At 38.7% G+C, this 27,934-nt stretch overlaps 3 protein-coding genes across 5 annotated transcripts; 2 read left to right on the top strand and 1 right to left on the bottom strand.

Moving 5' to 3' along the window:
* Window positions 1-5,127: 5,127 nt before the first annotated feature.
* LOC140945845 (uncharacterized) lies at window positions 5,128-8,630 on the top strand. The gene has a single exon (XM_073394891.1). It carries the CDS (start codon window positions 5,371-5,373, stop codon window positions 7,726-7,728), a length of 2,358 nt encoding a protein of 785 aa, XP_073250992.1. The 5' UTR covers window positions 5,128-5,370; the 3' UTR covers window positions 7,729-8,630.
* Window positions 8,631-11,108: 2,478 nt separating this feature from the next.
* On the top strand, window positions 11,109-16,908 carry LOC140945846 (rho-related protein racA-like). Of its 2 annotated transcripts, none has more exons than XM_073394893.1 (5): window positions 11,109-11,675; window positions 13,188-13,408; window positions 14,206-14,930; window positions 15,952-16,194; window positions 16,480-16,908. In XM_073394893.1, the coding sequence occupies exons 1-5, from the start codon at window positions 11,227-11,229 to the stop codon at window positions 16,729-16,731; spliced, it is 1,890 nt and encodes a 629-aa protein (XP_073250994.1). In that variant the 5' UTR covers window positions 11,109-11,226; the 3' UTR covers window positions 16,732-16,908. The 2 variants fall into 2 exon arrangements, with proteins under 2 accessions (XP_073250994.1, XP_073250993.1); XM_073394892.1 differs by having other exon boundaries at window positions 13,185-13,408.
* Window positions 16,909-17,880: 972 nt separating this feature from the next.
* On the bottom strand, window positions 17,881-26,213 carry LOC140945844 (PR domain zinc finger protein 14-like). Of its 2 annotated transcripts, none has more exons than XM_073394890.1 (5): window positions 26,097-26,213; window positions 25,257-25,434; window positions 21,333-21,586; window positions 19,433-19,709; window positions 17,881-18,851 (listed from the first exon to the last, which is right to left on the bottom strand). In XM_073394890.1, exons 2-5 carry the CDS (start codon window positions 25,414-25,416, stop codon window positions 18,157-18,159), a joined length of 1,386 nt encoding a protein of 461 aa, XP_073250991.1. In that variant the 5' UTR covers window positions 25,417-25,434; window positions 26,097-26,213; the 3' UTR covers window positions 17,881-18,156. The 2 variants fall into 2 exon arrangements, with proteins under 2 accessions (XP_073250991.1, XP_073250990.1); XM_073394889.1 differs by having other exon boundaries at window positions 25,257-25,449; window positions 26,097-26,206.
* Between the last annotated feature and the right edge of the window lie 1,721 nt (window positions 26,214-27,934).

The following is a 27,934-nucleotide window of genomic DNA, read 5'->3' as shown; positions in this document are numbered from 1 at the left end:
ATAGCGGGTTTGGTGTTTCGACCCTTTTTGAATCTCATGGGCCGCTAATTAGCTGATACGCCTGATACGCTGAAAGAAGCGTACTCAAAAGCTTGCGATTTGTTTCCTCGGCGATCGGTTCATCCAAAATATTCTGTGCAACGGTTTGAAGCGATGAGTATGCATCACTTCCCTGCAGAAGCTCCTCGACCAACCATTCGTACATCGTGTATTCAAAATCGCCACTCCGGTCCATGAGGTCGTTCTGTGTGGCAATGATGCATATATTTTGTCAATGTCTAATTGTCTGCTCGAGATCCGTGGACCGGGCGGTCCATGGACCGCAGACACGCCAAATGGCTGTTTTCGACTGCAGCCACTCTGAAAATTATGTTTGCTGTTGCCGCCTGCTCGCAGCTTCCGTTCTGCTGCCTTCGTCCTGGCTGAATTTTTTTTGACGGAGCCACGTTCCAAGGTGTGCTGGTCACTGGCGACGATTTCCACCCCCACCCCCCTCCCCCCGAGTAGTAGAGAAGGATTCAAAAATGTGTAACCTTTTTTACGCTCGTGACCTGAGGTTGTCGACGCGATCCCGGAGGCCACAAACATAAAGACGTTTACACATTTTGACGCCCTCTCTACCACTGTTACTTTTTAATATGCCCCGACTGCTACACAGCCAAGTATATCTTACTATAATGTGAAGAAGATCATTACAGTTTGCGACAAGAAAAGGTCTTAAAAAAGTCAGGTTTGCACGTCGACATTCGAACCCACAAGGTTTGTGCAAGGGTCCGTGCACTGGCACTGAATTTTTTTTCAGGCTTTCTTTTTGGAATTGTGTTCTTTGTCTCATCAGAAATCTTTCTCACGCGGACAACTCGGCAATCAGTCAGAAACTACTGGTATCGACTTTTCGATACTTACGACCTTCCGCTGAAGAAAAGTTCGGCTTTAATGGACTGTCGTCACTATTGATAGAAAATAACAACAACTTTAAAAATCGGGTGACTTGCAATTTATTGTTTTTCCACTGTAAATTATCAGGCTACATTTGTTTCAAACATGAAAAAGCATAGTGACTCATAGTCATTTCATTAATAGTGGGAAAAGTAAAAGAGCCAGGAATAAGGCGAAATAAGTATGAACTTAACAGAACATTTGCCTGAGAATTTCATAAATTATATTGGTATGGATATAGTAATCACTGTTTCTCTTAGTTTGCCTCCACTTCATACTGGGAGGACACACTCTATTTTAAAAACAGAATAGAGATTTTGAATTTGTGGCCATTTAAGGTATGACCGCAGCGGAAGATAGTTACCAAAGAAACCAAGAGATAACAAAGCTCTAGAGCTTTATCCTCTCTTGTAAGAAACGAAGCATGCACTCAGCACATGGCAGCTCCTGAATAGGCAGGATTTGTGCACCATTCATACGAACGAACGTCATTGTTTCATTTCAAGTTGCTGTTAAGTAAATTTTTATTTTAGTTCCTTGACCATTATCTAGCTGGCAATGACGAACAATAGCGAGCAAGGCTAAAAGCCTCGTCGTCTAACATAAAACCACTAATATAAAAAAAAGGAATCAGTCACCTTATTTTAAAACTGCCCACATTTCTATCCTACCATAAGTTACGTTTCAAGAAATTAACCGGCGCGAACTTGAGTGAATCGCCGATTACAGAGTACAAAAGTAGGTAAATGTTCTTTCTTCTTTCAATACGTCCCCAGAGTAAATGATGGGGATATTCTCCCTTGTATAAGGTGGTTTCACGTTTTTGGGTCTAAACAAAATTGCGGTGTGACCATTCATATCAAACCCTTTTTGCATGTCACTACTTTCGAATGGTAAATGTTTCAAATTAAATTTGCTTGGAACAATTTCACATCTTTACATTCATAACTTTCAGCTAAAAACCCTGGACTTACAAGCAAGTTAGCAACTGTAAACTAAACAACCAGATGTTTTCTAAACGATACCGCGGAACCACCAACCGTTAACTCCGTTGTTAATATTGAAAAATTGAGAACAACTTTCAGTTGTGTGTTTTCCCGTCTGAGCATTTGTGTGCCAACTTTTTTCACAGATTTATATTACTGATGTGTTTTTATCGGGAAACAATTTGCCTTTTATCTAAGCCCTGTTAGCTTATTCTACTTCACAGATCGCATATTGTACATCAAGATTTACTTGTCCTAACAGACAATGGCGTTTACATCGAGCCAGACAAACAACAACAGCACTCCACTCCCGTACTTAACATGTCTTTTTCCTGGCGTTTCCAAGGAGACTCAACAGAATCTACGATTCGTCAGCAACACAGTCCTCCTCCCACTCAATATGACATTAAACTTCACGTCATTCACGGCGAACTTTCTCCTTCTCATTGCCGTGGCGCGAATAAAAGTTCGTCAGCATCCGTCTCTTATTCTACTTTGTAGTTTATCCTCAAGTGATTTAATCTGGGCAGTGCTTAGTTTCTATGGAAATACCAAAATTATAGTACACATTCATAACTGTCCATCAAGTGGAGCAGAAGAAATTTACGTTTCAATCTGGTACATCTTTGCCACCCTCAGTAACCTAACCTTCATTAGCAAAGATCGTTTTCGGGCAGTGAGAAAGCCTCAATGGTATTATAATCACATGACCAAGTCACGTGCCTTGAAGGAAGCCATTAGTAGCTGGCTGATAAGTCTAACTACAGTAATTACGATATATGTTATAATTGTCTATCTGCCAGAGAAATTCGCATTCATTAAGAATGTTATTGCCGTAATATTCTGCTCTGTTTCTGTATTTATAATAATCTCTAGTCACATTGGAATACATTTCGCAATGAGAACACATCGCCGGAAAAATTTTCCCCAAGTTGGAAGCCGTAGATCAGCTGTTTTACTGAACCGAGAAAAGAGGCTCGCTGTCACGGTAGGATTAATCCTAATGATGCTGATATTATTGATCCTGCCAGCTTTAATTTCCCCTGTTGCTCTGATTTTAATGGGGTTCAAAAGGTTAGCACCCTTTCGGGTATTTATTACCATATTTATAACGTTGAACGGAATGTTAAACCCACTGATCAACTTCAGAAGAAACGAAGCGATTCGACAATCAATACGTAAAATATTTGCATGTACGAGACGTTCCTATGAGGGCCGGGGATGACAATGGGACACTAACTAGCCTTCCTCTCCTTCTTGGTCTTCTGAAGGCGGTTAAAGTGAATGTAGAACATTTTTACCTGATTTGAATCCAGTAGGCTATTTTCTACTTGCCCCAAGCTTCTGTTTTAAAGCGAGGCTAAGTGTGAAGAGAGGATATCCTCTATTAGTAAAATCCAGCTAGTGGTCTATTATCAATGCTGCGTTCTGATTGGTTGAGCTACTACTAGGCGCTATGTTATAACCCACTAGTAGCGCAAAGCGCTGGTTTTTTGGCGGCAAAAGAAGCTTTAAGTCTAGCTTTAACTAGCTAAAGTTGTTTTGTCTCGATATTTTTTACCAACTAGTTGGACTTCACTAAAACAATTATTCCTCTCGCCCTCATGGCCTCTGAGTCAATAGCCAATTTGGGCTTCGGCCTCATGGGCTATTGACTCAGAGCCCATTCGGGCTCGAGGAATAATTGTTAAATACAACTCAGTTGATAGCACAAGACTGTGCACAAAGACAAGAACAAGAGAGTTACACAGCATGAAAAGGCAAATTTAAGTTAGCATAATGTGAGCGTAAAGCTGGTGTAAAGTTTGGATTTACACACCTTTACACGACCTTTACATTACGTAAAGTTAAGCTTTACGCTACATTTACACTTTTGCGTAAAGCTGGAGTAAAGAAACACCTGTAAGTGGACTAAAAGCCAACGTAAAGCTTGAATAAACTTCACATTTACGCCACCTTTACATAGATCTAAATAAAGTGTATAGGCATCTTTAGGCCAGATTTATATGTACTGTGATGTAAAGTTAACATGCTCTTGTCTTGCAGAAAAAGCGCGACAACAGACATAATACGTATAGCTGGTATAAACTCCACATTTACGCCACCTTTACTTCTAAATAAAGCGTTTAGGCATCTTAGTAAGCCAGATTTAAATGTATAACTGGTGTAAAGTTGCAACATGCTCATGTATTGGCTGGAAGGCAAAGCTCAACAACAGACATGATTACATTTTCTGCTATTTTCTTCTTTGCATAATTATTTTAAACCCTAGAGGGAAAATAAAATGAGAAAATACAACGTTGGGAAGGAAAGGAGCCAGTTAAATCAATCAATCTGCTGTATTCAATCAAATTCTGTTTTATTTGTTCAAAAATCATTTTCTTATATGTCACCATTTGTACTTAAATCAATTTTCATACTGTAGCGGAAACATTTAAAATCTTGTTCTATCTCTTTAAGTCTAACTGTAACAGACAAATGCAAAATTGAAAACCTTGTTACAATAATAACATCAGTTACCACTTAAAATAAAGTAAAATTGAAAACTTCATTCCTACAGCAGAAGCTTTGAATAAATTGTCTTATAATTTAATTCTTGCTTGAAATATTTAAACATTTTTTCTAGAAATGCACAACTATATGTAAAATTGAAAACTTCATTCTTATCTTAAAGACAAGTTGAACAGAAACATTTAAAATCTTGTTCTATCATCTCTTTAAGTCTAACTGTAACAGACAAATGCAAAATTGAAAACCTTGTTACAAAATAACATCAGTTACCACTAATATTGAAAACTTCATTCCTAAAGCAGAATCTTTGAATACCTTGTCTTATAATTTAATTCTTGCTTGAAATATTGAAGGCTTTTTTCTTGAAATGCACAACTATATGTAAAGTTGAAAACTTCGTTCTTTTTTTAAAAAACAAGTTGAACAGAAACTTTAACACATGTTCTTGTATCAATGTTTGTATCAAATGCCTTGAAACAAGTGTCAAAATAAAAAAAAATCCAATCCCAAGTGTAGTAAAAATAGAAACTGTTACCTATTTGGTAGCATCACTGCAAAAAAAGTTGTTACAAAAATATAAATTAAAAAAAAGAATGTACTTGTAAAAATATCAATAAGCTGGCGAAGCAGAACGCCTATGGGCCACGTCCTTCTAAAGGTCTTGTCTTCTGACACTGATTGTTCTGAAAGCGAAAATGACTGTGGTTGCAGTGAAAGTGGTTGTAGTGACGAAGAAGATACTGAAGAATGGCACGAAGATGTTGATGATCTTCTTCAAGATGTGGGCCATGATGAACCCCTACCAGAACCAATCCAGCACCGATCAACGACACAGACACTGACTACATTACTTCAGTGGTTGATTTATTTTTTGTTATTTTGGCAAGCTACATGCAAGCTAAGTGACAATGGTCTAGAGTGGCTGTTGCGTTTTATGTTCCAGTTTTTACATGCAGTGGGAATCACTTGTAACAGTGAATACCTTTGTCAAATGGCTCTAATGCTGCCAAGTTCGCTGTACTTACTTCGACAGTTTGTGAACTTAAAGCGGGATAACTTTGTCAAGTTTGCAGTCTGTCCAAAATGTGCATCACTTTATAAGCTGGAGAGTTGCACAAGGCATGTTGGAGGTCAGATTGTTTCAAACATCTGTTCCCACAAACCATTTAAAAAGGGTTCAAAGAGGGAGTGTGGAACAGCATTGGCAAGAAAAGTAGTCCTGGGCAGTGGAAAGGTGTGTTTTTATCCACACAAACTTTACTGTTTCAACAGTATTATTGATCAAGTGGAAGCATTACTTAAAAGACCAGGACTTCCTGAAATGTGTGAGCAGTGGCGTGAACGTCAAATCGATGACAACATTGTAGCTGATGTTTATGATGGTAGCATCTGGAGAGATTTCCTTACATATAAAGGGAGTGACTTTCTGAATGCCCCTAGAAATCTTGCATTCGCGATCAATGTGGACTGGTTTCAGCCGTTCAAGAGAAGATGTGACAGATCCATCGGTGTAATTTATTTAGTTCTACTAAATCTACCAAGAGAAGAACGGTTCAAATGGGAGAACGTCATAGTAGCTGGAATTGTACCTGAAATGAGTAAAGAGCCCAAGTCATTAAACACATTTTTGGCACCAATTGTTGATGAGCTCAAGGCATTTTGGAAAGGCGTTAAACTTTCAACTAGTCAGAGTACAATACCCCTAAAATACCGAGGTGCCCTCCTTCTTGCTTCAGCCGATCTACCTGCTGTGCGGAAACTGTGCGGTTTCAAAGGTCATTCAGCACATCGAGGCTGCTCAAAATGTTTTAAGTATTTTCCAGGGAGCTTTGGCGAGAAAACGGACTACTCTGGCTTTGATAGAAACATGTGGCCTCCGCGCCATAATAGCAGTCATCGCTTACACCCAGAGATGGTTAGAAAAGCTTCTACCCAAACAAAGCATGAGTCATTGGCTACAAAGTATGGGGTCTATTATAGTTGCCTGTTACAGCTTGAATACTTTGATGCAGTGAGGTTCACTGCAATTGACCCCATGCATAATTTGTTTCTAGGCACTGCAAAGAATGTTTTCAAGCTCTGGGTTAAGAAAAACTTATTATCAAAGAAAGATCTTAAAGTATTGGAAGAACGTATAAATTCATTTGATGTTGGAACAGGAATCGGAAGATTGCCACAAAGAATAGCATCCAATTATGGTGGCTACACAGCATCACAATGGAAGAACTGGACCTTAATTTACTCCATGTTTTGTTTAAAAGGCCTGTTACCAGAAAGCCATTTAAGGTGCTGGCAGACATTTGTTCTTGCTTGCCAGTATCTTTGTACACCAGTTCTGTCCAAGACTGACATTTTGAAAGCTGATCTGCTATTTGTGAAGTTTGGAGAGAGATTTGAATGTTTGTATGGCAAACAGGCTGTGACACCAAATATGCATCTCCACTGCCATTTAAAAGAATGTGTTACTGACTGTGGTCCAGTGCATTCCTTTTGGTGTTTTAGCTTTGAGCGTTTTAATGGAATTTTTGGATCAATGCAAGTGAATGGACGATCTGTTGAGGTACAGTTAATGCGTAAACTTCTAGCTGGGCGGTTCGTCTGGGATGTTCAATTTCCATGTGACTTTCAGGAAAACTTTTTGCCATTTTTTGCTCAAGAGGGAAATGGTTCACCTGAGAGCTTTATTGTGAAAACAGCTTCTGAACTGTTTAACAGTGCTTGTTGCTTGAGTCTGGGAGCCTTTCAGTGGAGTGATCTAACACTTGTTAGTCTTCCCAGCTCATTTAAGCATTTTGCATTGGATGAAGATGAGGTAAAGGTACTTTTGGAATGCTATAAGGCATTATACCCTACTGAAGAAATTGAACTTACATCATGTGTCGCACGCAAGTTCACTAGTGTTGTTCTTGGAACTGAGAAATTTGGCTCGAAAATGGACTGCCGCAAACTGAGATCTGCTCGAATAATGGCCTCCTGGACTACTGATAATGGCTCAATTGAAGCTACTGCACCAAGAAGACCTGGAATAGTTAATTCGTACCTTTTGCACAGTATTAAGCTTAATGGACAATTCTGTCAGCATGTTTTTGCTGTTGTTTGGTGGTACAAAACTGACAATGACAAAGGGCACTTTGGCAAACCAGCTGAGGTTTGGAGACGTGACTATGAACACTGTGGACCTTCTTTATTTATGCCAGTTCAGCGCATAGCACAAAAATTTGCTTGCTCTTTAGCAAAATTTAATGGGGTAGATAAGCTTGTAGTTAACCCCATTCCTAGGTCATTTCATTAGCCGTTTAACATTTGCTGACACTAAGAAATGTATAAGTTGAAACTAAAAAAAAATGTTTTGATTGTCACAATAGATTCTGAGACAAAGACAAGCTTTTTCAATACTAAAGAATTCTGCATGCTTGACTGAAGCATCATTTTGGCAGGAAAATGAAAAAATAATAAATGTCCCCTGGGTATCTAGCCCCTAGGTAAATGTGACCAAAACTTGAAAACAAATCTTGTCCTCCTGGTTGTCATTGTCTCGGAATCTATAGTCTATGTCATAGGATGCTGTAAACTGTTACAAAAATTAGCTTCAAAAGTGCAACCACTTTTAGTTCATTTACATTCTTCAGTGCCGATTTATCCAATCAAATGCCAACTGGAAACTGCCTCAACTTCTGATTGGATTATGTCTGCACTAAAGAATGCAAATTAATTAAAAGAAGACACAATTTTGGCTCCTTGCTGGAAAAGGGTCTAGTCTAATTTTATTGATCTCCATTCCTCTGTCTCATTGCCCTGTTTACCTTGGCAATTCTTTGAGAGTTTTTCAAAGTGAAGGTTCCTTTTCACGTGACAAAAATACTCAATGATAAGTAATTGGAAGTTGTTAAGTTGCTGAAAAAGACATGTGCTGTGGCCTTGTAGCTATGTTTAAATAGGGTGTTTAGGCCACCTTATTAGTTTCATGATAGTGTTAATAATTATGAGCGAAAAGGTCTGTTCTCTCAAAATTATGGAAGAACTGTATGTCATTTAAGTTCTAAACCGTTTATAGTTTATTCTACAAAAGTAAACAGTTATCTTTTTCTATTTTGTGCGTTGGCCTTATAGAGATTAGAATTTGTTTATTGAAGGGACTTGTGACTTAATTTCCACAGTTTGTGAAAAGTGAGTAATAAAAGGCACATCATGGTACTGATCAAGTTGACTCAATTCATTAATGACTCATTAATCGCCCTGTCAGGTAAAATACAAATATACTTAAAAATTCTATGTCGCACATAACGTTTTTTTTCGTCCGGCCGTGTAAATCAGTAAACACCTTCACGACAGCTTTAAGCAGCTTTACTATTGGTTTAGTAAAGCTTAGCTTTACGCAATCTTTTCCTGTCGCGTAAAGTTGCGTAAATCTGGCCCTGCAACTTTACGCAACCTTTACACATGCTTTATCTCCGGTTAAGTAAATCTACCTTTACACGCCTTTACGATCAATGTAAAGCTAGTGTAAAGTTTGTTAACCTCCTTTACGCAGATTTACGTAACTTTAATTTTCCGTAAATCTCTTTTTTCATGCTGTGTTAATACTCAGAATTTCTAAGTGTGAAGTGAAATCGAATGTTATAAATATATAACAATTATTCATATCACCGAAGCGGAGGTGGGTAGTGGTCAGGAGTGGTGGTGGATATTTACTCCACTGTTTTATTATATACTAAAAACAAAATGTTATAAAGAAGATAAAAAGCATGTACAGGTAAAACTCGGTATTTTGTGGACACTTAGAGAACTGTCTATATTTGAAATCATTATTAATTATTAATATCCGAGTCAGCGTTCAGTTACTGAGGCCCATGCGGGCAGTTCAAACGTCGATCTTCTCATGTACCGAACCTAATAGCCTGATTTTCAGACGATTACTTCGAGTCGTTTTCTCCTTTCAGCAAGTGAGGGAGTAAAAGCGATTCGAAGTAATCGTTTGAAATTCAGTCTACGAACCTAATCCTTTCAGTTAAGTACATGAAACGATCGACGTTTGAATCAATTAATTTCGACATATCTAATTTGGGCCGACCGAGTGGCCCACATGGGAATTTCGACTGAGCTCGAGCGACTTTGTTTCAAACGTCGAACTTCCCATGTGCCGAACCTAATGCATAAATTACTAAAATTTAGTTTCACTTGTGAGCATTTTAGACCATTGAACATCGTGAAAATGAATTGAATCCGACTAAATAAGCTCAACGTCTGAATCAACCGTCGAACTATATCATTTTTAAACCTCAGTGGGTATTAATCGGTAGTTATATAAAGATCCACGTTTGAGCTGGGCCTGACATCAGCCTTTATTATGTAGTGAGTTCGTGTTTCCGACTAAGACAATACAAAGAACAGGATTTGGACAGACATCAGGGAATTATTGTGCCCTAAGTGGATTTTCATTGGAAGGGTATATTTTGTGAAAACAATATATACAAAAAAAACTTAAATGCGAACAGCCGGCAATTGTATTGATAAGATCTGATTAATTTCTCGTTTAACATGGTTAACTTTGATGTGATTTTCACACCAAAAAAAGTACGAAAAAGGAACTAAACGGTAACATGATAACCATATGATCTACATTGCAGAAAGCTGGTCGTAATTTTCAAAACTGACCCGTCGATGTTTTTAATCAAAAGAAACACGCCTCCGCAAAGACCGCTCGGCTCCCTAGTCATAACGCTAGAACAAAATCTGAATCTCTCTCTATATGGAGAGAGAAAACCGGTTACACTATTACCCATAAAAACGGCCATAAAGCAGCCCATGGATATTACATGATAACGCCACAAAACGCGAGTCACCCCGGCGTGAGTTCATCCCGGTTGTTGTACCGGAGCGAGAATTTTACTCCCGTACGAAAGATCGCACCGGTATCACGTAAACAAATCGGTCTTCACTGGTGGCAAGAAAGTGTAGTGCATGCGTTATGCTTGCGACTTTGAATTGCAAGTGTATTTTATCAACATGAAGTGTACCTTCAAATCGCTGAGATACGAAATGACCCATCATCATGTTAACGCGATACGAAATCAAAACATCATCCTGGTATGAAACTCTCGCCGGTACGAGTTTTCTCACGTAAACACCCCTACAGTAAGCTGTTTTTTTTTTATTGAAATCCTTTCATTATTTTCATAGATTACTGAAACGATAGGTTTTTTCCCCGTACAAATCGTTATGTTTCGAATATTACGTAGCCTGTGTACAGAACCCCCCCTCCCCTCTCCGATTTTTACTGAGGGGAGGGTATGATCTGTACACAGGCTAAATGTTACCCGACAATGCCGATGCTCCTACTTCGAGCTTGAGCTACCTGTAGTTCAACTTCCGGTGTTCGACTCCCGGCCGAGAATTTTTTCCCTTTTTTGGTCGTTCTGTTTGTGTCAGAGTTTCTTTGTTTTATTTTACCATAAAAATTTTTTAGCTATTGGCTGGTTTCAATGTTTTCATATTGCTGCCACGTGTTGCAGTTCCGCGGGGTGTTGCGATAAACGTTACCCAATATAGAAACAGGTCTGATCTGTTAATAAAAATTGGGCTGCCTGTGCTATCTTCAAGATGCGCTAAATTACACCATTACGTCACTATTCTCTAAACCTATTGGTTAGTTATTTTTGGAATGGAGCGGCATATAAAACCAGACTGTATCACTGGGAATAAACCGGAGATAAAAACACAGTATAAAAGCATCATTTCAAAGCCATGTTTCGTGACCACAGTGATCAAGTGCAAATCTTAAGCCTCGCAAATGGCTACAGCGTACTTCAGGCATCTTATGAACGCCTTAAAGATCGTTCTTGTTGGAGATGCAGAAGTCGGGAAAACATGGTTGGTTTCTCGAGCAAAGGAGCTCTACGCCACTTTACACGATTACTACAGTTTAATGAAGGAACCTTTTGATTATGATTTGGTTTACTCTCCGACCGTTTTTGAAACATGCTTTAGCAACATAGACACTACACAACTTGGTAATTATCAGACGAATATCTGGGACACTGGCGGCTGTGCTATCCTCGACTGGCAGAGGCCCTTGGCGTACATTCGTGCCGATGTCTTTATGGTGTGCTTTGATATATCCAATCGTGAATCGTTTTGTAGCGTCACAGAAAGGTGGCTACCCGAACTTCGAAAATATGAACCTGATACGCCGGTTCTTATTGTTGGTACGAAGGCTGATCTTCGAGACCAAACTGCAAGGTAAGTAATTTTTCAAGGAAACAGCCGGATTATCGCCCCCCTTCCCCTCCCCCCTTCCTCCCCGCTTTCGTCCCCCTTCCCCGATTTCAATCATGATTAGGATTAAGTATTGACTATACTGATTCGGATTAAGCGCTGATAATACTGATTTGGATTAAACTAGAGAACCATATAAAGAACTTTGTCATTTATTTCTTCTAGTCTTTTTAAATTGTCTTTTTATTTTGACTTTAGACTTCACTGGACATGTCTGCAACAATACAGAGCTCTTGCCAGCTCTCAGCTGGGCAAGATTTGTGATATTACAAAGTTTTCTCAATGCTTGGGGCACCTTAACTGAAAATTATATCATCATTTAGGTTTGGAGTCTTAGAAGACCGCATACCCCGGGAGGGGGTACTGCCATATTTGGGCAATATAGACATGTGCTGCTGTGAAGGGTATGGTTTTCAAGCAGTTTACTCTAGGATAGGGTATATAAATCAGAGCGTTTGGCTCTAGAATAGGGTATCATTTTTCAGGAAACTGATCAGTTGGTTGCAGATTTTATCTAGACTAGGGAAACAGCTACTCTAGGATAGGGGGGATTTGGGGAGTTTACTCTAGTATAGGGTAGCAAAATGCAACTGAACTAGCTCTGTTATAGGTTAAGGGTTCCAGGGTCCCAGTGGCACATGCCTACCCAGAAATTCCTGAAGACCCCCCCCTCCCCCCCCGGCCCGCATACATCCTGGAAATTTTTCACTTGACACAACATTTTGTTGCTACAAGCTTGACCCCTTATACTGAAACTTTACCTTGTATTGTTTTCAAATAAAGTGTATTGGTCGACTGATTTATCGATTGATCTCAATCATGTGTAGATCACATCATTTTTAAGAACGGTCAAAAAGTGAAACCTCAATGTGACAACCCCTTATTAATGAAGTCCTTGTTTTAACGAACAATTTTCTTCACCCCAGTGATAGTAAAAAGTATTATGGAAAAAATGCTGTTGTATTTTTTAAATTTTCTTTTTAATATTTTTGCACTGTATGGAAGTCCCAACCTGTACTCTGTCTTATTCTACCCCACTGTGCATCGCCCTAGCCTTTTCCTAAACACTGTATTGCATGCAATTGTATTATTTCTTTTAGAAAACAAATTTCAAGCCTCAAAGCAAAATTGAAAATGAAATCGAATATTTCATTCGAATAGTTGAACTTCATCAGTGATGTGATTAATGTCAGTTTGCATACAGAAAGGCTGTTATGTATTTCCAGGAACATATTGTAAATGGCGGGAGGTCCTGGCCTTCACCACTCTTCAGAGAGGGTTTTCTTTATTTGATGGCAACCTGACATTTCACGTTAAGGCTAATGAAGTTTGAGTAATTTAAACAAATTATGTGCTCTTGCTTACATGTATAACTTTTGCTCTGAGCCCTGACATTTGTATACTAAATGTCTTTGCCAGAGCCGATTTAAAAACCTTTTTTGTAATATTATTAATTTTCTTGTTATCTTGTAGCAGTGGTGAGTGTTATGACGTGGTATCAGTTTGTGAAGCAGAAAAGTTGGCAGAGAAGTTGGGTGTCCTGTACCAAGAAGTCAGTGCATGGACTGGTGATCATGTGGCAGATGCTTTTGAAGCTGCTGTCAAGCTTGGGCATACCAGAAGAAACCAGCAGGGTAAACTGTCACAGAAGATCGGCGATAAAGACAGCTTTGATCCAACTTGGATTCCACCAATGAGTGAGTAGCACAAAGTTATATTCTTGGTGTCAGCCTGAGAAAACAGCTGACAATTCGTGATGTCACCAACATTTCCCCACAAAATGATATGTAAGGAAGAAGTCCAGAAATTCCATACTGGTGACATGTCCTTACCCAGGTCTGGCTAGTGGTTCTGATTGGTTGAAGCAAATTTTAACCAATCAGAAGCACAGATCATGGAAAGTGACGCGTCATCAGTATCTAAATTTTGTGCTCGTTCCTAAAACTGTGGTGGCATTGTGAATGTGGGCTGTTTTCTCTGGCTATCTTGTTTTGAGAGGTGGTGAATTTCTCCAGATTTAAAGTGATGGGACTGTAATATGGTGGGGATGATCACCTAGGAACAAACACCCATAAGCCAAAGTAACCCTATGGCTAGGAACTAGTTTACCACTGAAAGAAAGAATCCCTGAACCAAGAAAAAAAATCAGAAAAAATTTAGTCCTTAAAAGTGTATTGAAAGGTCATGCTTGTTTATTCATTAAAAAATTAAAATTTTTGAAATAATCTGTATCATCAGTAAAATTAGGTGTACAAATGTAGAAGACAATCAGGTTTTTTCCACTCAAGACAATCGTGACTTAGATCAAGACCCACCCTCTTTTTGGAAATTATGGCTTGAAGTAAGTTTTTATTTTAGAAAAGGCATGCAGCAACACAAGTTCATTGTTACGGAGTCATCATTATTGCCACCATTGTCTCTGTTTTTAACATCATTAACATCATTGTCATTGTTATTGTATTAATGACTTCTTTCTTAATTCTTATTCTTACAGAGTCCCCCCCAGAAATCAAGATTGAACCCTCAACCTACTCTAGTGATTTCAAGAAAGTCATGGATGACACTGGAAGTGCTGATGTCTTATTTCAATTTGAAGATGGCAGCGCAAGCCTTTATGCACACAAAATCATTTTGTTGTTAACTCCTTCCATCTTTAAAGATGTTCTACTTGATGCAAATTGCAATAACTTTGAAAATTTCAAAGATCTTCTTGAGCTAACCGAAATCTCCAAGGACTCTGATGAAATAGCTCTTGATGACTCGTGCTCAAAAATATCTACTCAAGTTAGAACTTGCATACTCTTGAAAAGTTGGATTTCTCGTGAAACGTTTGTCAGAGTTTTGGAATTTTTCTACACTGGTGAGGCAGGAATTTTAAAAGTCACAGAACTCAACAAAGTTAAAGACATTTTAGCAGCCTCAGAGAAATTTAAAGTCCAGCCATTAGTGGAAGTCTGCAACTATTTTTTGAAACCTGTCAGTGCCAAAAAGGAAAATTTAGATCACTCAGATAAAGAGCTTTTGCCACTACAACCAACACCACAACGCCCGTGTGTTGTCCATGATCTGTTTCTGGACTTGCAAGCAACAACATTTTCTGATGTCTCATTTCTTGTGGAGGATACAGTGGTTCGTGCTCACAAGGCCATTGTTATGGCAAGATCACCCTATATTGCTGCCCTTCTCAGTGGAAACTTCAAGGACACAGAGAGTGCCCAGGTAGTTTGTAACGTTATTTATTAGGTCCACAAACCATACTTTAAGTTTTTGTCTTGTCCAGTAACAAAGATCAAAGATAAAAAAGATCAAAATCAAAGATGTCAATCATTAACTGCAAAGTGTTTCATATGAAAACAGTCTTTGTTACTTTTAAACCTTTCTCTTCCTTCCAGGATATTTTGTTTTGAACAAAAAAATGATATTTTGTAATCAAATAAGTCACTTATCTACCCTGGTCCCAGAGGTTTTTCTTGAAATTTTTCTTCGCGAAAGAGAGAGCGAGCTGTGAAGCGGTGACAACGAGTCACAAAGTGGCAAGAAGAGAGAAAAAAAGCTGTGGTTACCTTGCCCTCGAATCTCACTTTCATGCAGAGGACAGGGTCATGATCTGACCCTTGGGCACTGATTGGTTGATATTTTTACAAACACGCAAATCAATGTGATTGGTTTGTTTGATTGTAACTACCAAAGGGACGTTGAGGATATTTCTCACCTCATTTATTTTGGTAAATTTTGCCTCTCCACCAGGAAAGAAAATTGTTTGTAAATGCAAACTGCAAGAGATGACTCTCTCCTCACCACTTCATGACTCTTTGTTGCCACTTTGCAGCTAGCTCTCTCGTTCGCAAAGAAAAATTGGAAAGAAAAACGTCTCAGACCAGGGTTTCACTTATCAAAAGTTCATAAGAAATAGTTATTGAGAAATGTTCATAGTAAGTTTGGGAATTTTTTTTGATACACTGAAACACCCGCTTCGGTCATCACATTTCATTTCTGCCAAGTTTAATGCTAATGAAGAAATTCCCTTGTTTTCGCTCATTTCCACTGGACTCGGCACTTGTGAATTGTGGCATTTTGAGCGAAACCTGGGAGAGTTTTACATTTTGCAAACTTTTCTGCAGAAGACCCCCCAGACATTTGGATAGTCATCCACAAGTTATGATCTCCAGTCCTTGCTAAGACCCTTATTACAACATGTACCCTCTAACCTCAGACATAATTATTTGTTTGATTATTCCAGGTGCATCTGCAAGGAATTGACTGCCAAAGTTTTTTGGCTGTCCTTGAATATCTTTACACTGACAGTTGTCCTTCATTGGAAAAGGTTCCTGTGGAGGAAGTACTTATTGTTGCAGATAAGCTGTGTCTGTCTCGCCTGGTGCAGATATGTGAAGTTCACATACAGAAAGAATTACAGAAGGTCATAACTCAGAAATGCTCCAGTGTAGCCAATGAATTCATGGATACTCTAGCTTTCTCGAAGGTATACAATTAATTCAAATAGTGAGAAGTAGGCAGCCCGGGGTCAATTTAATAAAACTTTACAAGTGGCTATGTAATTTACTACTGTAGCTATTATTTTACGGTCTGAAAACATTTGCTACATTTGTAAATTACACTTGTAAAAGTTTTATAAAATTGACCCCAGATTAGAATTTGGCACACGCCCTGCCCTGCCGTCCGCTCCCCCCCCCCCCCCCCCCATGCAACTCTTTTGTCTAGTGCAACTTATCAACTTATTCATTATTATCTTACTCTCTCCTCCCAGGTATTCAATGCTAAGCAACTGACCAAGTGCTGCCTCCATTTTATAGCCTTTAACTTCAAGTATTTTCAGGGGATTGGAAAGGAGCTTCACTCTGTCGTCAAAGAAAACAAAGAATTCTTTGAAGAACACCGCTGGCCACCTCAAGAGTATGTGCAGGCGCTGGAAAAGTACAAACGTAGCACTTTGAGAAAAAGACTTCATGTACGGCGCAAATCAGTTTCGTGCATGTCCCGCAGGTGTAGTGTGATGTAAAGAAACCACAAGAATTTCAAAATCAAAACACAAATAATTCTTTCTTGCCACTGGTGTCATAAAATGTAATTGGTCAGGAGATTTGCTGGGCCTCAGTTTAACTCTGTCACCTGTTTGTAATCGCATGAATTTTGTTAAAACTATATATTTTTTTCAATTAAATGGTTTGCTGTTTGAGATATTTTGGACATCGTCAATTGTGCTTCGCTAATATTTCCCGATTCTGGTTATACATTCGAGCCTCGCCTTTAAGTCGCAATAGTTTGTCACTGTTATCAAATACCAGTTCATGCCTGTTACTGGAAGAAGAAGTGTAAAGAAATGAATAAGCCCTTTTTTTCTTACGGCAAATGCAAGAACAACTGCGTACGTCCACCTCAAGTTAGCTTTAGTTATTGCAGAAATGCCAGCTTCTGGAGATCTATAATCTGAAGACTGAACTTTTTGCAATCCGCTCTCGTTCGCGCCTATACTTGGAACCAGTCTTCTGTATGCGCCGGTGAAAAGAGACCTAAGATGATTCGCGCCAGTTTTCTTAACCACTATACTTAGGTGCGTTCAAACTAGATTTACTTCGCTTCCTTATTGGATAAGCCTTTCCACAGATGTTTTTCTTTTTTCCCACAATTCGACATCGCGAGAACAAGAGCGCAGCGTTATAACTCCGCGGTTTTTATTTTCATACGTGCGGTCGACGATCTCTAAAGAGAAAATAGAGGATCAGTGAACAGGCTATTATCTCAGATTGTTGTCTTTAACTCTAATGCATATGTGTGCTCACAGATGATCTTTTAATTGTTTTTTCGACACAGCTGCCTTCCCGTCTCAATTTTCGTTTCAATTCATTAATAACATAGATAAGTTAATTGCGTTCGATTTTAGGTGGAAAATGTTCATTATAATGATAGTAGTCCATTATCCTAAATTTTTCGTCGTTCGTGTACCTTTTCTTAATAAGTTGGTCACTCGCCTTTTTAATGCAAGATCATCACTTAACATTTAATCTAAAAAAAATTTCAAATTAGTAATAGACAGCTGTTTTACCCAATTTGGCAGAAGAGTCATATTTTGTATAATGTTTGCAAGTAAAGTTATAAACGTATAATTATAGTACACCGGTGTGAGAAAAAGGGAAGCACGCAGTATGTTTGGTTCATAGCAAAATATAATTTATTGGCAAACAGTATAAATATTGTTTCTGAATAAATATAAACCATTTAACATTTATGTGAAATTCAACATCATAAATTACTTTTTACTCCCACATACAACACGAGTGCTTACAAGCGCGATACAATTTGAGCGAAATTCTTCTTTTAGCACTAGAAAATCGAAGAACCAGCAATACCATAGGCAAGAGTCCTCTAAAATGCCGCTGAATAGCTGCCCCAGTACAACGTTGTTCGATTCTTACTTAAGAACATGTTAAGCAGTTATAGCTTCAAGCACTTGCGAACCATTTAATGGATTCTTGCGCATGACCTTAGGTGCACGGTTCTTTCTCGTCATACAGTCAAAATTAGCACGGTGTCTGTCACGGGATGAAGGGCTTGAAAACGCTCTGCCGCATTTCTCACAGGTGTAAGGCTTGGCTCCAGTGTGCATGTTGATATGAAACTTCAGTTCGTATGACTGCGCAAAAGCCTTTCCGCAGTACTCGCACACGCAAGGCTTCTCTTTCGTATGCGTGCGTCGCACGTGACTATCATGTGCGGCGTGCGAAGCGAACGCACGCTCACAATGCTTGCACTTGAATGGCTTCTCCCCGCTATGTTGACGAATGTGGGTACGCAGAATGGAGGACGCCGTGAAGGCTTTAACGCAGTGAGGACATTTATACGGTCTTTCACCACTATGTACTCTCATATGCTTGTTAAGACTGGAGGACTGAGAAAAACGCTTCCCGCAAACCGTGCATTCATGAGGACGGTGCTTCTCGTGGACATGAAGCACGTGGATGCGTAGACGATCCCGCTTGTCAAAGGAGCGGTTACATATGCTGCATGGAAACTTCCTGTCTCCTGTATCAATGCAGCGCGTGTATTTCAGGTGACGGTCTCGGTAGTATTTATAGGCAAACACCTTACCACACCGTTCACATTTATACTCTCCTGACGACCCTAGAAAGGCGGAAGAAAAAAACAAGTTTGGAACATTAGTTGAAAAATAATCCTGTCTGAACTCCCAAGACGGTAAACAATACAACCTCGGACAAAACCGCAAAAGTACCAATTCTTTTTCCTGTCATTCCTGGCAAAAATGGAACCCGTCGTTAAGTGAATGCTTGTTTTTCCCCCTTCCCTTATTTATCCAATGCTGTTAAGGATAACACTAGAATTTTTAACACGAAGGTTTGTAGACCCGCCCAAACAACTTTGAATAGGGGGTGGGAAGGCATTTTAGTTTTCCTGTCTAAAGGGATGGCAGTATGGTGCCAAAGTTATAAAATAGATTGAAACTGTCTCAACAGTTTTGTCCGAGGTTGCAGCAAGTTCAAAAACCTCACAAATGAGCGCTGTTAATGATCTCGTGTACGGATATTTTCGGACGAAAGCGATATGTCCAGAGTGGATAATTTTATAGAATTGTGGCTCGAATTTATCCTCCGTTTAATTTTTATTTTTTTCGTCTTTTTAATCATTCCTTTAAAATGTATATTAAAAAATTAAAAAAAATAAACACACACCATAGGTCAGTTTACCTGTGAACTCCGGATCAGGTGTCACTTCTTCTTTGATATCATCAACATTTAAACCAACCGGAATTCCCATGGATAAAGAGTAAGAGTTTCCATACCACACCAACAACTCCTCGCCTCTGAAAATATCCCTACAACACTCGAAATACAGCTGATCGCCATCTTGAACTAGCGCAACATTCTGTTCGTTAATGTGTCTTGCGCAGTTAACGAATTTCATCCAGTTGTCTGGTTCGCTTTGAGCATCAATGTAGTGACTGAGACCATCTTCCTTGAACACCTTTAAAGCACAAAGGGACGAAATCATGAGAAGAATTTTGAAGATTGTCATAGTTTATATTGTGAATTTTCGAGTATTTGTTATGGTCCAGGACCTGGTTCCTGAAAGGCCGATTAGCGCTATTCCAGGATTAAAATTGTGTTCCACTTTTTGTATTTACCTTCCTATGTATTGCCTAGAGAAACATTTTGTGTTATCATTATTGTATCTATAAAGAGTTAAGGCTCAAGTATATTTTCTAAGCATGAGTTACATGCATGTTCTTAGACAAGAAAACCTTGCTTAAAATTTGGCTTAATCTTGGGTTAAGCTTAACCATCTTTCGACGAACCGGACCCGACAATTTCCAATGGTTTAATTCCATTCTTTTTCATCAAAATTCAAACATTCGTTTTCTAAAATCCTACATAAGGGACTCAGTTTGAAAATTAGCCGATATCCTTTGTGAACTACTAGAGAAGAACAAGTGATGCAAAAGTTGAGCTCCAATTTGCGGACAATGAAAGGCACCATATGAAAGTGCTGCTTAGTAACCTTGTACACCACTGATAGCCCGGGGGGGGGGGGGTACTCCCACATATGGGCTATATAGGTACGTGCCGCGGAATAGGGTATGGTTTTTGAGGTTCTCGGTCCTTAAATAGGGTATCTTTTTTGACCCTTTTGTTTCTGTGTCCCTGGTGTGATCCTTAGATAGGGTAGCTTAATTGTATTATCTAATACTGGAGTGTGAAAACGCCCGCCTAAACGAACATTTTTTTTAAACTAGGCTTATTCTAGTATTTTATGCTTGATGATATACATCCAATGTTACAGAGAAGAAATAAAGTTTTCCTTTTCATGCTATTAATAATTTTGTTTTTTCCTTGAATAGGGTGTCATTTTTCGGCTTTCGGCCTTAAAAAGGGTATCAGTTTTCGCTTTCTTAGTCCTTAAATAGGGTTAGGGTCCACGAACCTTCGCGGCACACCCCTATCCAAAATTCTCGGGAGTACCCCCCCCGGGACTGATAGCAACGATTTTCACATGATTGTAATCCTTAAAATTAAGAACTACATTTTAAATGATTCTCGAAGTAAAAGTCCTGTTCAGTTGCTCTTCTTGAAAGTTTATTATTAGTGGTTAAATAAAAGACTAATCTTTCTACTTTCTATATGATCTTACATGAATAGACAATTAAAAGAAGGTGTACTTGCGATCCTGCATAATAACAATCAAAAAACAGTTCACTTAATCTTTTAGTCAATGACTTTGGCCGAGTTTCCAAACCAGTTTGGCGTGCGTTTTGCGCCCAAACGTGTAGACTGCAAGACTCCTTCTTAGAGACGGGCGGGCGAGTGAAACACTCGAGTGTGTGGCACTCAAAAACACGATGCATGGAAATGACCCTCTCCTCGCGAGAGGCAATGGACTTTGGCGCGCGGTATATAAACTCCGTAGCAGGCGCCAGTTTTGTTAGAGAGGGGGGAAATTTCGTGGACACACGCGCGAGCCTTTTCTCTTCGCGTGTTTTCCCCTCACTCGCTATATGAAACCTGACCAAAATTAAAATCTAACCAGCGCCCGCCACGCAGGTTACGCGGTCTAGTGAGAGAACTAGCTTTCGAAATTAAAGTGATTTACCTCCCACATAAAGGCAGTGTCTTCTCTGTTCCTTACTTCTGATGGTTGCACTACCAAGCCGTTGTAAGGACCGTACCGCGTTCCCTTGGCGATGGATGATTGACTGCAAAGTACAGCGTAATAGGTTCCTGAGTGGAGTGTTGCACCGATGAGTTGCAGCTCGTTTGGCACTTTGGACGGCATCTCTAACTTGAAGGGTACAGCAGGCCCGCAGACAAACCGCACACTTGGAAAGCAGTCCTTTGAAGTTCCATCTGGTATAAAAGATTGTGTACATGTTAGTCTGTTAAGAAAATTAGGCCTGAAATATGAGCTAGGTGTTCGCTCGTACGAGTCTTGTTATTTTTTTAAAAAGACAGACTGTTAAACACAGAAAGAAATTTAATAATAACTGCCATTCTGTAACGAAATGTTAGCCATTTTTAAATGCCAATGACTCCCAGTTGTAGATATGAGGTCGAAACACTGGTTGCAAATGTTGTAATGTTAATTACTTCTTATCTACGTACGAAACTGTGAAATGTATGAACCCAGGAGTCATTTCAAAAGTAGGTTGAGTTTGATCGTCCGAGTGAACGTAGTCCTGAATGGGACTGCTGTTGTTGACAGTGACTGACGTTTCGACAACCTGTACGGTAGTCATGTTCAGAGTCAAAGTGAGTTGTATCATGTCAGTTGATGGTATTATACTCTGGTTATTAACCTGATTGGTCAATTACGTCGCGATGTTATTGGTCGTCCGTCAGTTAAGCCGTGATGTTATTGGCTATGAAGATTCGTCATTTCAGTTGGTGCTTAGCTTGAAACTCTCCCAAACCGTACTATGACCCATCGCGTTTACGTTCGTCTCAAGGTTTCTAATCTGTCTAACCTGACTTGAAAAGACCTTGTCCCGGTTCTCGACGCCATCTTGGCGAGTAGGCAAACGTGTGAGAAATTACAGTGTTTGTATATGAGAACCTAACGTAGAATAATTTCCGTAAAACGGCTGTTTTGAACAAAATATCAATTGTAAACTAAAGCGACAAAGCAAAGGATTGTCTTAAAAGTATTTGAGGGCGTACCTGTGCTTAAATTTCTCCACAGGCTTGCTTTAGGTTTTCCATATATTTGTCTGTAATCTTCCCGGGACTTTCTTACAGACAAATGTATAGAAAATTTTAAAAAGTGGTTCTAGGTCTTCTAGTGCATGTAACGCCCTCAAATTTTTTCAGGAGAATCCTTAGGAGTGAGACTTAAGTTTACAAATCATAATTTATTCAGAACAGCCGTTCTACGGAAATTATTCAACATTAGATTCTCATACAATCACTGTAATTTCTCACGCGTTTGCCTACTCGTCAAGATGGCGTCGAAAACCGCGACAAGGTCTATAGTCTATAGCTCGTGGGGTCTACTCTTGTCGAAAGTAAGCATAACACTCAACACTCCCAAAACTTCGCAATCAATTGTGAGACAGAGATGCTCCCCCAACGAGGTCACAACACTTTTTGGGATTCATTTAGAAACCAATTTTCACGGAATAACCCCGTCGCATGCGATATGCTTTAATGTGATGATGAAAACAACTGACAATCCACAAAACCTATACACTTGAGAGTACGTATTGAAATCATTTCGCCAGTTTGCTAGTAGGTTTATAAAAAGTACATAACACAGAAAAGTAATTCGGCCTGACTTTAATTAAGGTTTTTTGAATTTTTGAGACGAAAATGCGAAGTATTCTTCTACGTTGATATGTAGCGTCGGCAATAACATTGCCCAGTAAAAAAACTGCGATGGTGCATTGAGTTTATATTCATTCGAAGACTTTTCTTCAGGTTATTATTCAAATTTGTTTTATTTTTGTCATTATTCTAATGACTTTTTCCTATAAGTTTCATTTGGCTTGCATGTTGAGATCATATTAATGGATCAAAATATACACGCACACGCGTCGGGAATACTGATGGTCTTCTTTTCATTCTAAAGATTAAAAGCGCGTCTACACTGTTGAGTGGCTCGTTTCTGATACTGGAACAGAAAAAGACTCAAGATGGGTTCTATCTAACACAAAGTATATTTTCTCGTAAAGTTAGTTTATGAGCTTCATGCCAGCTTGCATGGAATTCGTGACCTGAGTTCAAAGCCATGTTAAAATTGAATTACCTGCCATTATGCTAAATCGAATAATTATGAAAACAAATGGAACTTTGTCGGAGCACTGAAAGACTTTGGCGAAACTCACGTGCCCTTTTTCCCGGACTGCACGAAGTGGATCGTCTTCACCGCGCAATGTCTCTTGCCACTCGCGCGCTAAAAAAACGCAGCTTGGTCACTAGAAAAATCCGCCAGTCAGTTTAAAAAAAATCTTGACTTGACAAAAAACACGTCTTATAAAGCTTATTTTATAAAAGACTAATATTTACAACAGTTGTAAAGCCAGATTAAACGGTTATATTGACACAATGATACCAGAAGATAGCCGAGTTAACTGAGGAGACAATTTCCCAGCCGATGACTTAATTAATTTTTTCTAGTTTATATCGGCCAAAAAACGCTAGCCAATATTAAAAACCTGATCTTTTTTTTTTAGGTTTTGTTGTTGTTGCTGTTGTTGTTGTTGTTTTTTTTTTTTTTCATTTTAAAGGGAAAGACACAAAAGAAATATAACCAAATAAAAGTAAAGTTTTGAAATGACTATACTGAGACAAAAATGAGAACATGAAACCTTCCATGAAACATTTGTAGAACTTTACTATGACTGCTATGATCAATGGTTTGGGAATATGTGGCCGGTTTTCCTGTATGTTATAAGAAAAATTAATTGGGGAAGTTTGTGCACCAAGAAAAAGAAAATGCAATTTACTTATTAGAAAACGCTAAAGCTTTTAACGTTGTTCTCAGGTGATTAGTAAGTACATAACGTTCTTGATCAGGTTACAAAATTCACGTTTGCTCAGTTTTCGCAGGTCATTTGTCAATGGTTTTAAAAAAGGCTGTTGATGTTGAGTTTTCCGGTTTTTCAAAAATGCGCGATGAAATTAAAATCGAGACTCCATTTTACTTTCAATAGAAGCATAAGCTTTCACAAATGAGCTAATTATAACAATGAAATGCAAGTTTCCGGAACCTTCAGTTTCAATACGTATAATAAAAAAATGGAATGCGCAAAGCCACTTCTGTAACTCCCACAAGTCACGTCCTTGATCGCGCAGTTTTCTTATAATTAAGTTTTTCCTGAATGGTCTTATCCTCAAAAATAACACAGTTAAAAAATATTTTCAATTTATTTCCCTACTGATGGGGGCGTTTTTGCTGGTTAAGGAACCAGACAGTACTTAACAAAAGCTGGGAAAAACACAGTTCATTACACCCTCAGTGCACAGGTTATTTTTCAAACAAAGTCAAAGAGAGTGAATGGTCTTTGCGCTGCAAATGTACAGCAATATATTTAAACGCTTTCAATCTTTCTTGAAAGCTTTCGCTTCTTGCTATTCAATTTACAGCAATTGTATTAACTTATCCAATTTCAGCTCCCAAGCAACAAGGCTTTTACAACAGAATGTTTCCTTTTAAGAGGGCATAAGACTTAATGACAGTTTCCCGGGGGAGAACAAGTACGCCAAAAATTTCCATAGAAGGTCCCGCGTTTACAATCGGTTCGTTATGCTTCCTTGCGCCTTTATGTTTTTCGATGTAAGTCACTGATTAACTATTGTGTGTCGCTAAGCAAAGCGTAAGTCGTGGCAATAATTACAACATAAAAAACAAAAGAAAATCAACACAATTAACGACAAAGCATACAACATGTAACCTAACTATAGGCAAAGCTTTCCTACAATGGACTTTTTTAGAATTGCAATAATCCCTCAAAAACAGCACGTACTAGGTAAACAAAATCAAACTTGAAAGAGACAGATAGGTTATCTAAACAAATATTACCTTGTAGATCCTGGTCAACTCCGACATACTCATCCTTTGAAGTAAAATATCCAAAAAGCAAGAAGTTTAAGTCTTGTTGGGTAAATTCCCAAGTGGTTTTGGTTACGTTGTTTTTTCTAACTTCACTCCGCTTTTGTCCAGATTCAAAAACTTTCAGCATTTTGACTTGGAGTCTTTCCTAAGAAAAGAAAACCTGTAAATAAATAGGTACTTATGTTATGTAAATATTTCAATTCGTGTTACCAAGTGCTCTGAGCTTGTCGTATAACACTTTCGCCTTTGTCATTGACTCCGGGCCTGAATCAAAGCGCGTAATTTGCATCCTCACTGAGTTTATCATATTAACTTTCGATAAACAAGAAAAATTAGAGACCTTCGGGATTCAAACGACTGTAAGGACAGAAATTTACAAAAACTCTGCAAAGTATAGTAAGTGTAATGATAGGCTGCTAGCTAACGGGAGCTCAACTTTTTTGCTGAATGTTGACACCGCAGTTCCTCGAGTGTTTATAATAGCTCGTATTCGTTGTCACACTGTTATTTTACAAACTAAACGCAAGAAAAAGCTTCATTTGAGCTTTAAAATGACCTAGCAAAATATTATCGAAAGATGTTGTTCAATTCAAGTCTAGTCCGAACAAGAACTGTTTGTCCAGCTTTAATGTCGTGAACAATACGTGCCAGCATGGCACACTCTAATTCTAACGTGAGCATTTTGTCCAGTTTGTAAACAGGATTACGGAGTTCACTTCCACTCTAGCGGAATACAACTTGAAAACAAGAACTAGCTGAAACGCAAGTTACCATGGAAAGTTCGCTTTAGTTTGATAGAGTTCTTACCTGTGAAAGGTTCCTAGCTGCGTTGGTAAGTTTGGTATCGTGTTCTATCTCACGACGAGTCTCTAACTTTGATATGCGCACTCACGCGCCCGCTCCCCTGCACCTGCCTGACCGCCGGCCACGCGCGCCAAATTTATACCCTCTCTGCGCATGTGCAATAATGGACAGAAAGCATTCTTTATTAATGACCAATGCGCGCACTTTTAATCATGACGACAATACATGTTTTGTATATTAAACCAGCGGAACAGAATTTTTCAAAGGAAAATTTCAAGTTATAAAGAGTCATTCTGAAATTACTTTTCGTTAAGCGCAATTTTTTAGGAACTCCAAACATCTGTGGAGACGTTGCTTTCCCCGACCGAGTTTTTAAAGGCACTTCAAGAGAATGCTGTCTTATGACTTTAGAATTACACACGTAAATGTAACAACTGAATATAATCAAAGCTGGGATAGCTACGTGTACCACATTCAATAGGTAAAAAACCTTCTGTCACTTCACCGAATAAAACCATACATCATCTTTTTTTTTAAAAAAAAGTGGACTTTGTATTTGCTTCCCCTGTATCTGTGCTCACTCTGTCATTACACTCAACAGCTGAACTCAGGAGAAGAACCTAATATCTTGTCTTACGGTAACAAGAAGTCTAGACGGCTTTTTTATTGAGGGAGACCTTGAAACTCTCTGTAGGATCCCAGTACCATATATTTTTATATAAAACATCGTGTTCCACGTGGGATGAACTATTGATGAATTACGCGCGCCGGGCGCGGAATTTAATTAACGTCAAGTTTCTTTTACTGAAGTCCCTAAACGGATTTTGAAACTAAAAAATGCATACTAGTGAATTCATCCGGTTATTTAGGATTCACGATTCGTGTGTTTCTTTGAGTACGGTTCCGAAGCAAGTACATATGGCCATTATAAGCGATACCCCTCTTCCTTCGATCCTCTCGCAGTTCGTGCAGGGGGTCCTCCAATATTAATTGTTGGCACGCTTAACAATCCATTTTCTGGTTTTTCGTGTCTTACGTTGTAGCAAAATTTAGAGAAGCTGACATCAATGATCTGATCTTGGATTCTCCCAAGGAAACGGTCCTCGTCTGTAAGGTCAAGTGCTAGTTGTAATCGACATTTATATACATCAAGAAAATTTAACGTAAATTTAAAACAAAAAAATAAATTAGAAGTTTCAAGTTATCTTTCCAAAGCATTTTGTTAGTCTTAATTTGCTTTGCTGTTTCGTTTCACTCCCCGAATTTGCCTGGCGTGCCTGGAGTCAGTTTGCCAACCAAATAGCAAAAAATAGGAATAAGACAGGTCTATAATTGCTAGTGAGCCGAACTTACCGTCGAATACTCAGAAGGGGTCCAGCACTCCAGCTAATTAAATGGTATGATTATTAAATGTCATTTCTAACAAAGGAATAAGAAAACTGTCTCCCGTAAACTGGCTAAAAGGCTGGATAACATATCCTATCAAACGTAATGGTGAATAGGGGCTGTAAAATACTTTAAAATGTTAAAAGACAAATTTTAAAAATCAGGATTTTCAAGGTTGCCAACTACAGGCTGTATCTCTTTTTTTGTTTAAAGTTAAATGAAACTCTAACTGTTTTCTATCAGAAATATTTTTTGGGAAACTTGAATATATCAGATTTGAACGGCTTTTTTATCCCTAGTTGCCCTGCATGAATACAATGTTTCTTGATATTTTTTTAAGAAAGTCGAAGTCTTCGTTGTCGACTGTCAGCTAATTTATGCTGCTAAACGGAACTTAACATCTCACGATAACCGAAGGCCCTTTTCTTACTGCGGCTTCCCCCTGAAATTTAATA

The sequence above is a fragment of the Porites lutea genome, chromosome 8, assembly GCF_958299795.1.
Source record: "Porites lutea chromosome 8, jaPorLute2.1, whole genome shotgun sequence".
Lineage (NCBI taxonomy): Eukaryota > Metazoa > Cnidaria > Anthozoa > Scleractinia > Poritidae > Porites > Porites lutea.
This window is presented reverse-complemented; position numbering and strand designations above follow the sequence as displayed.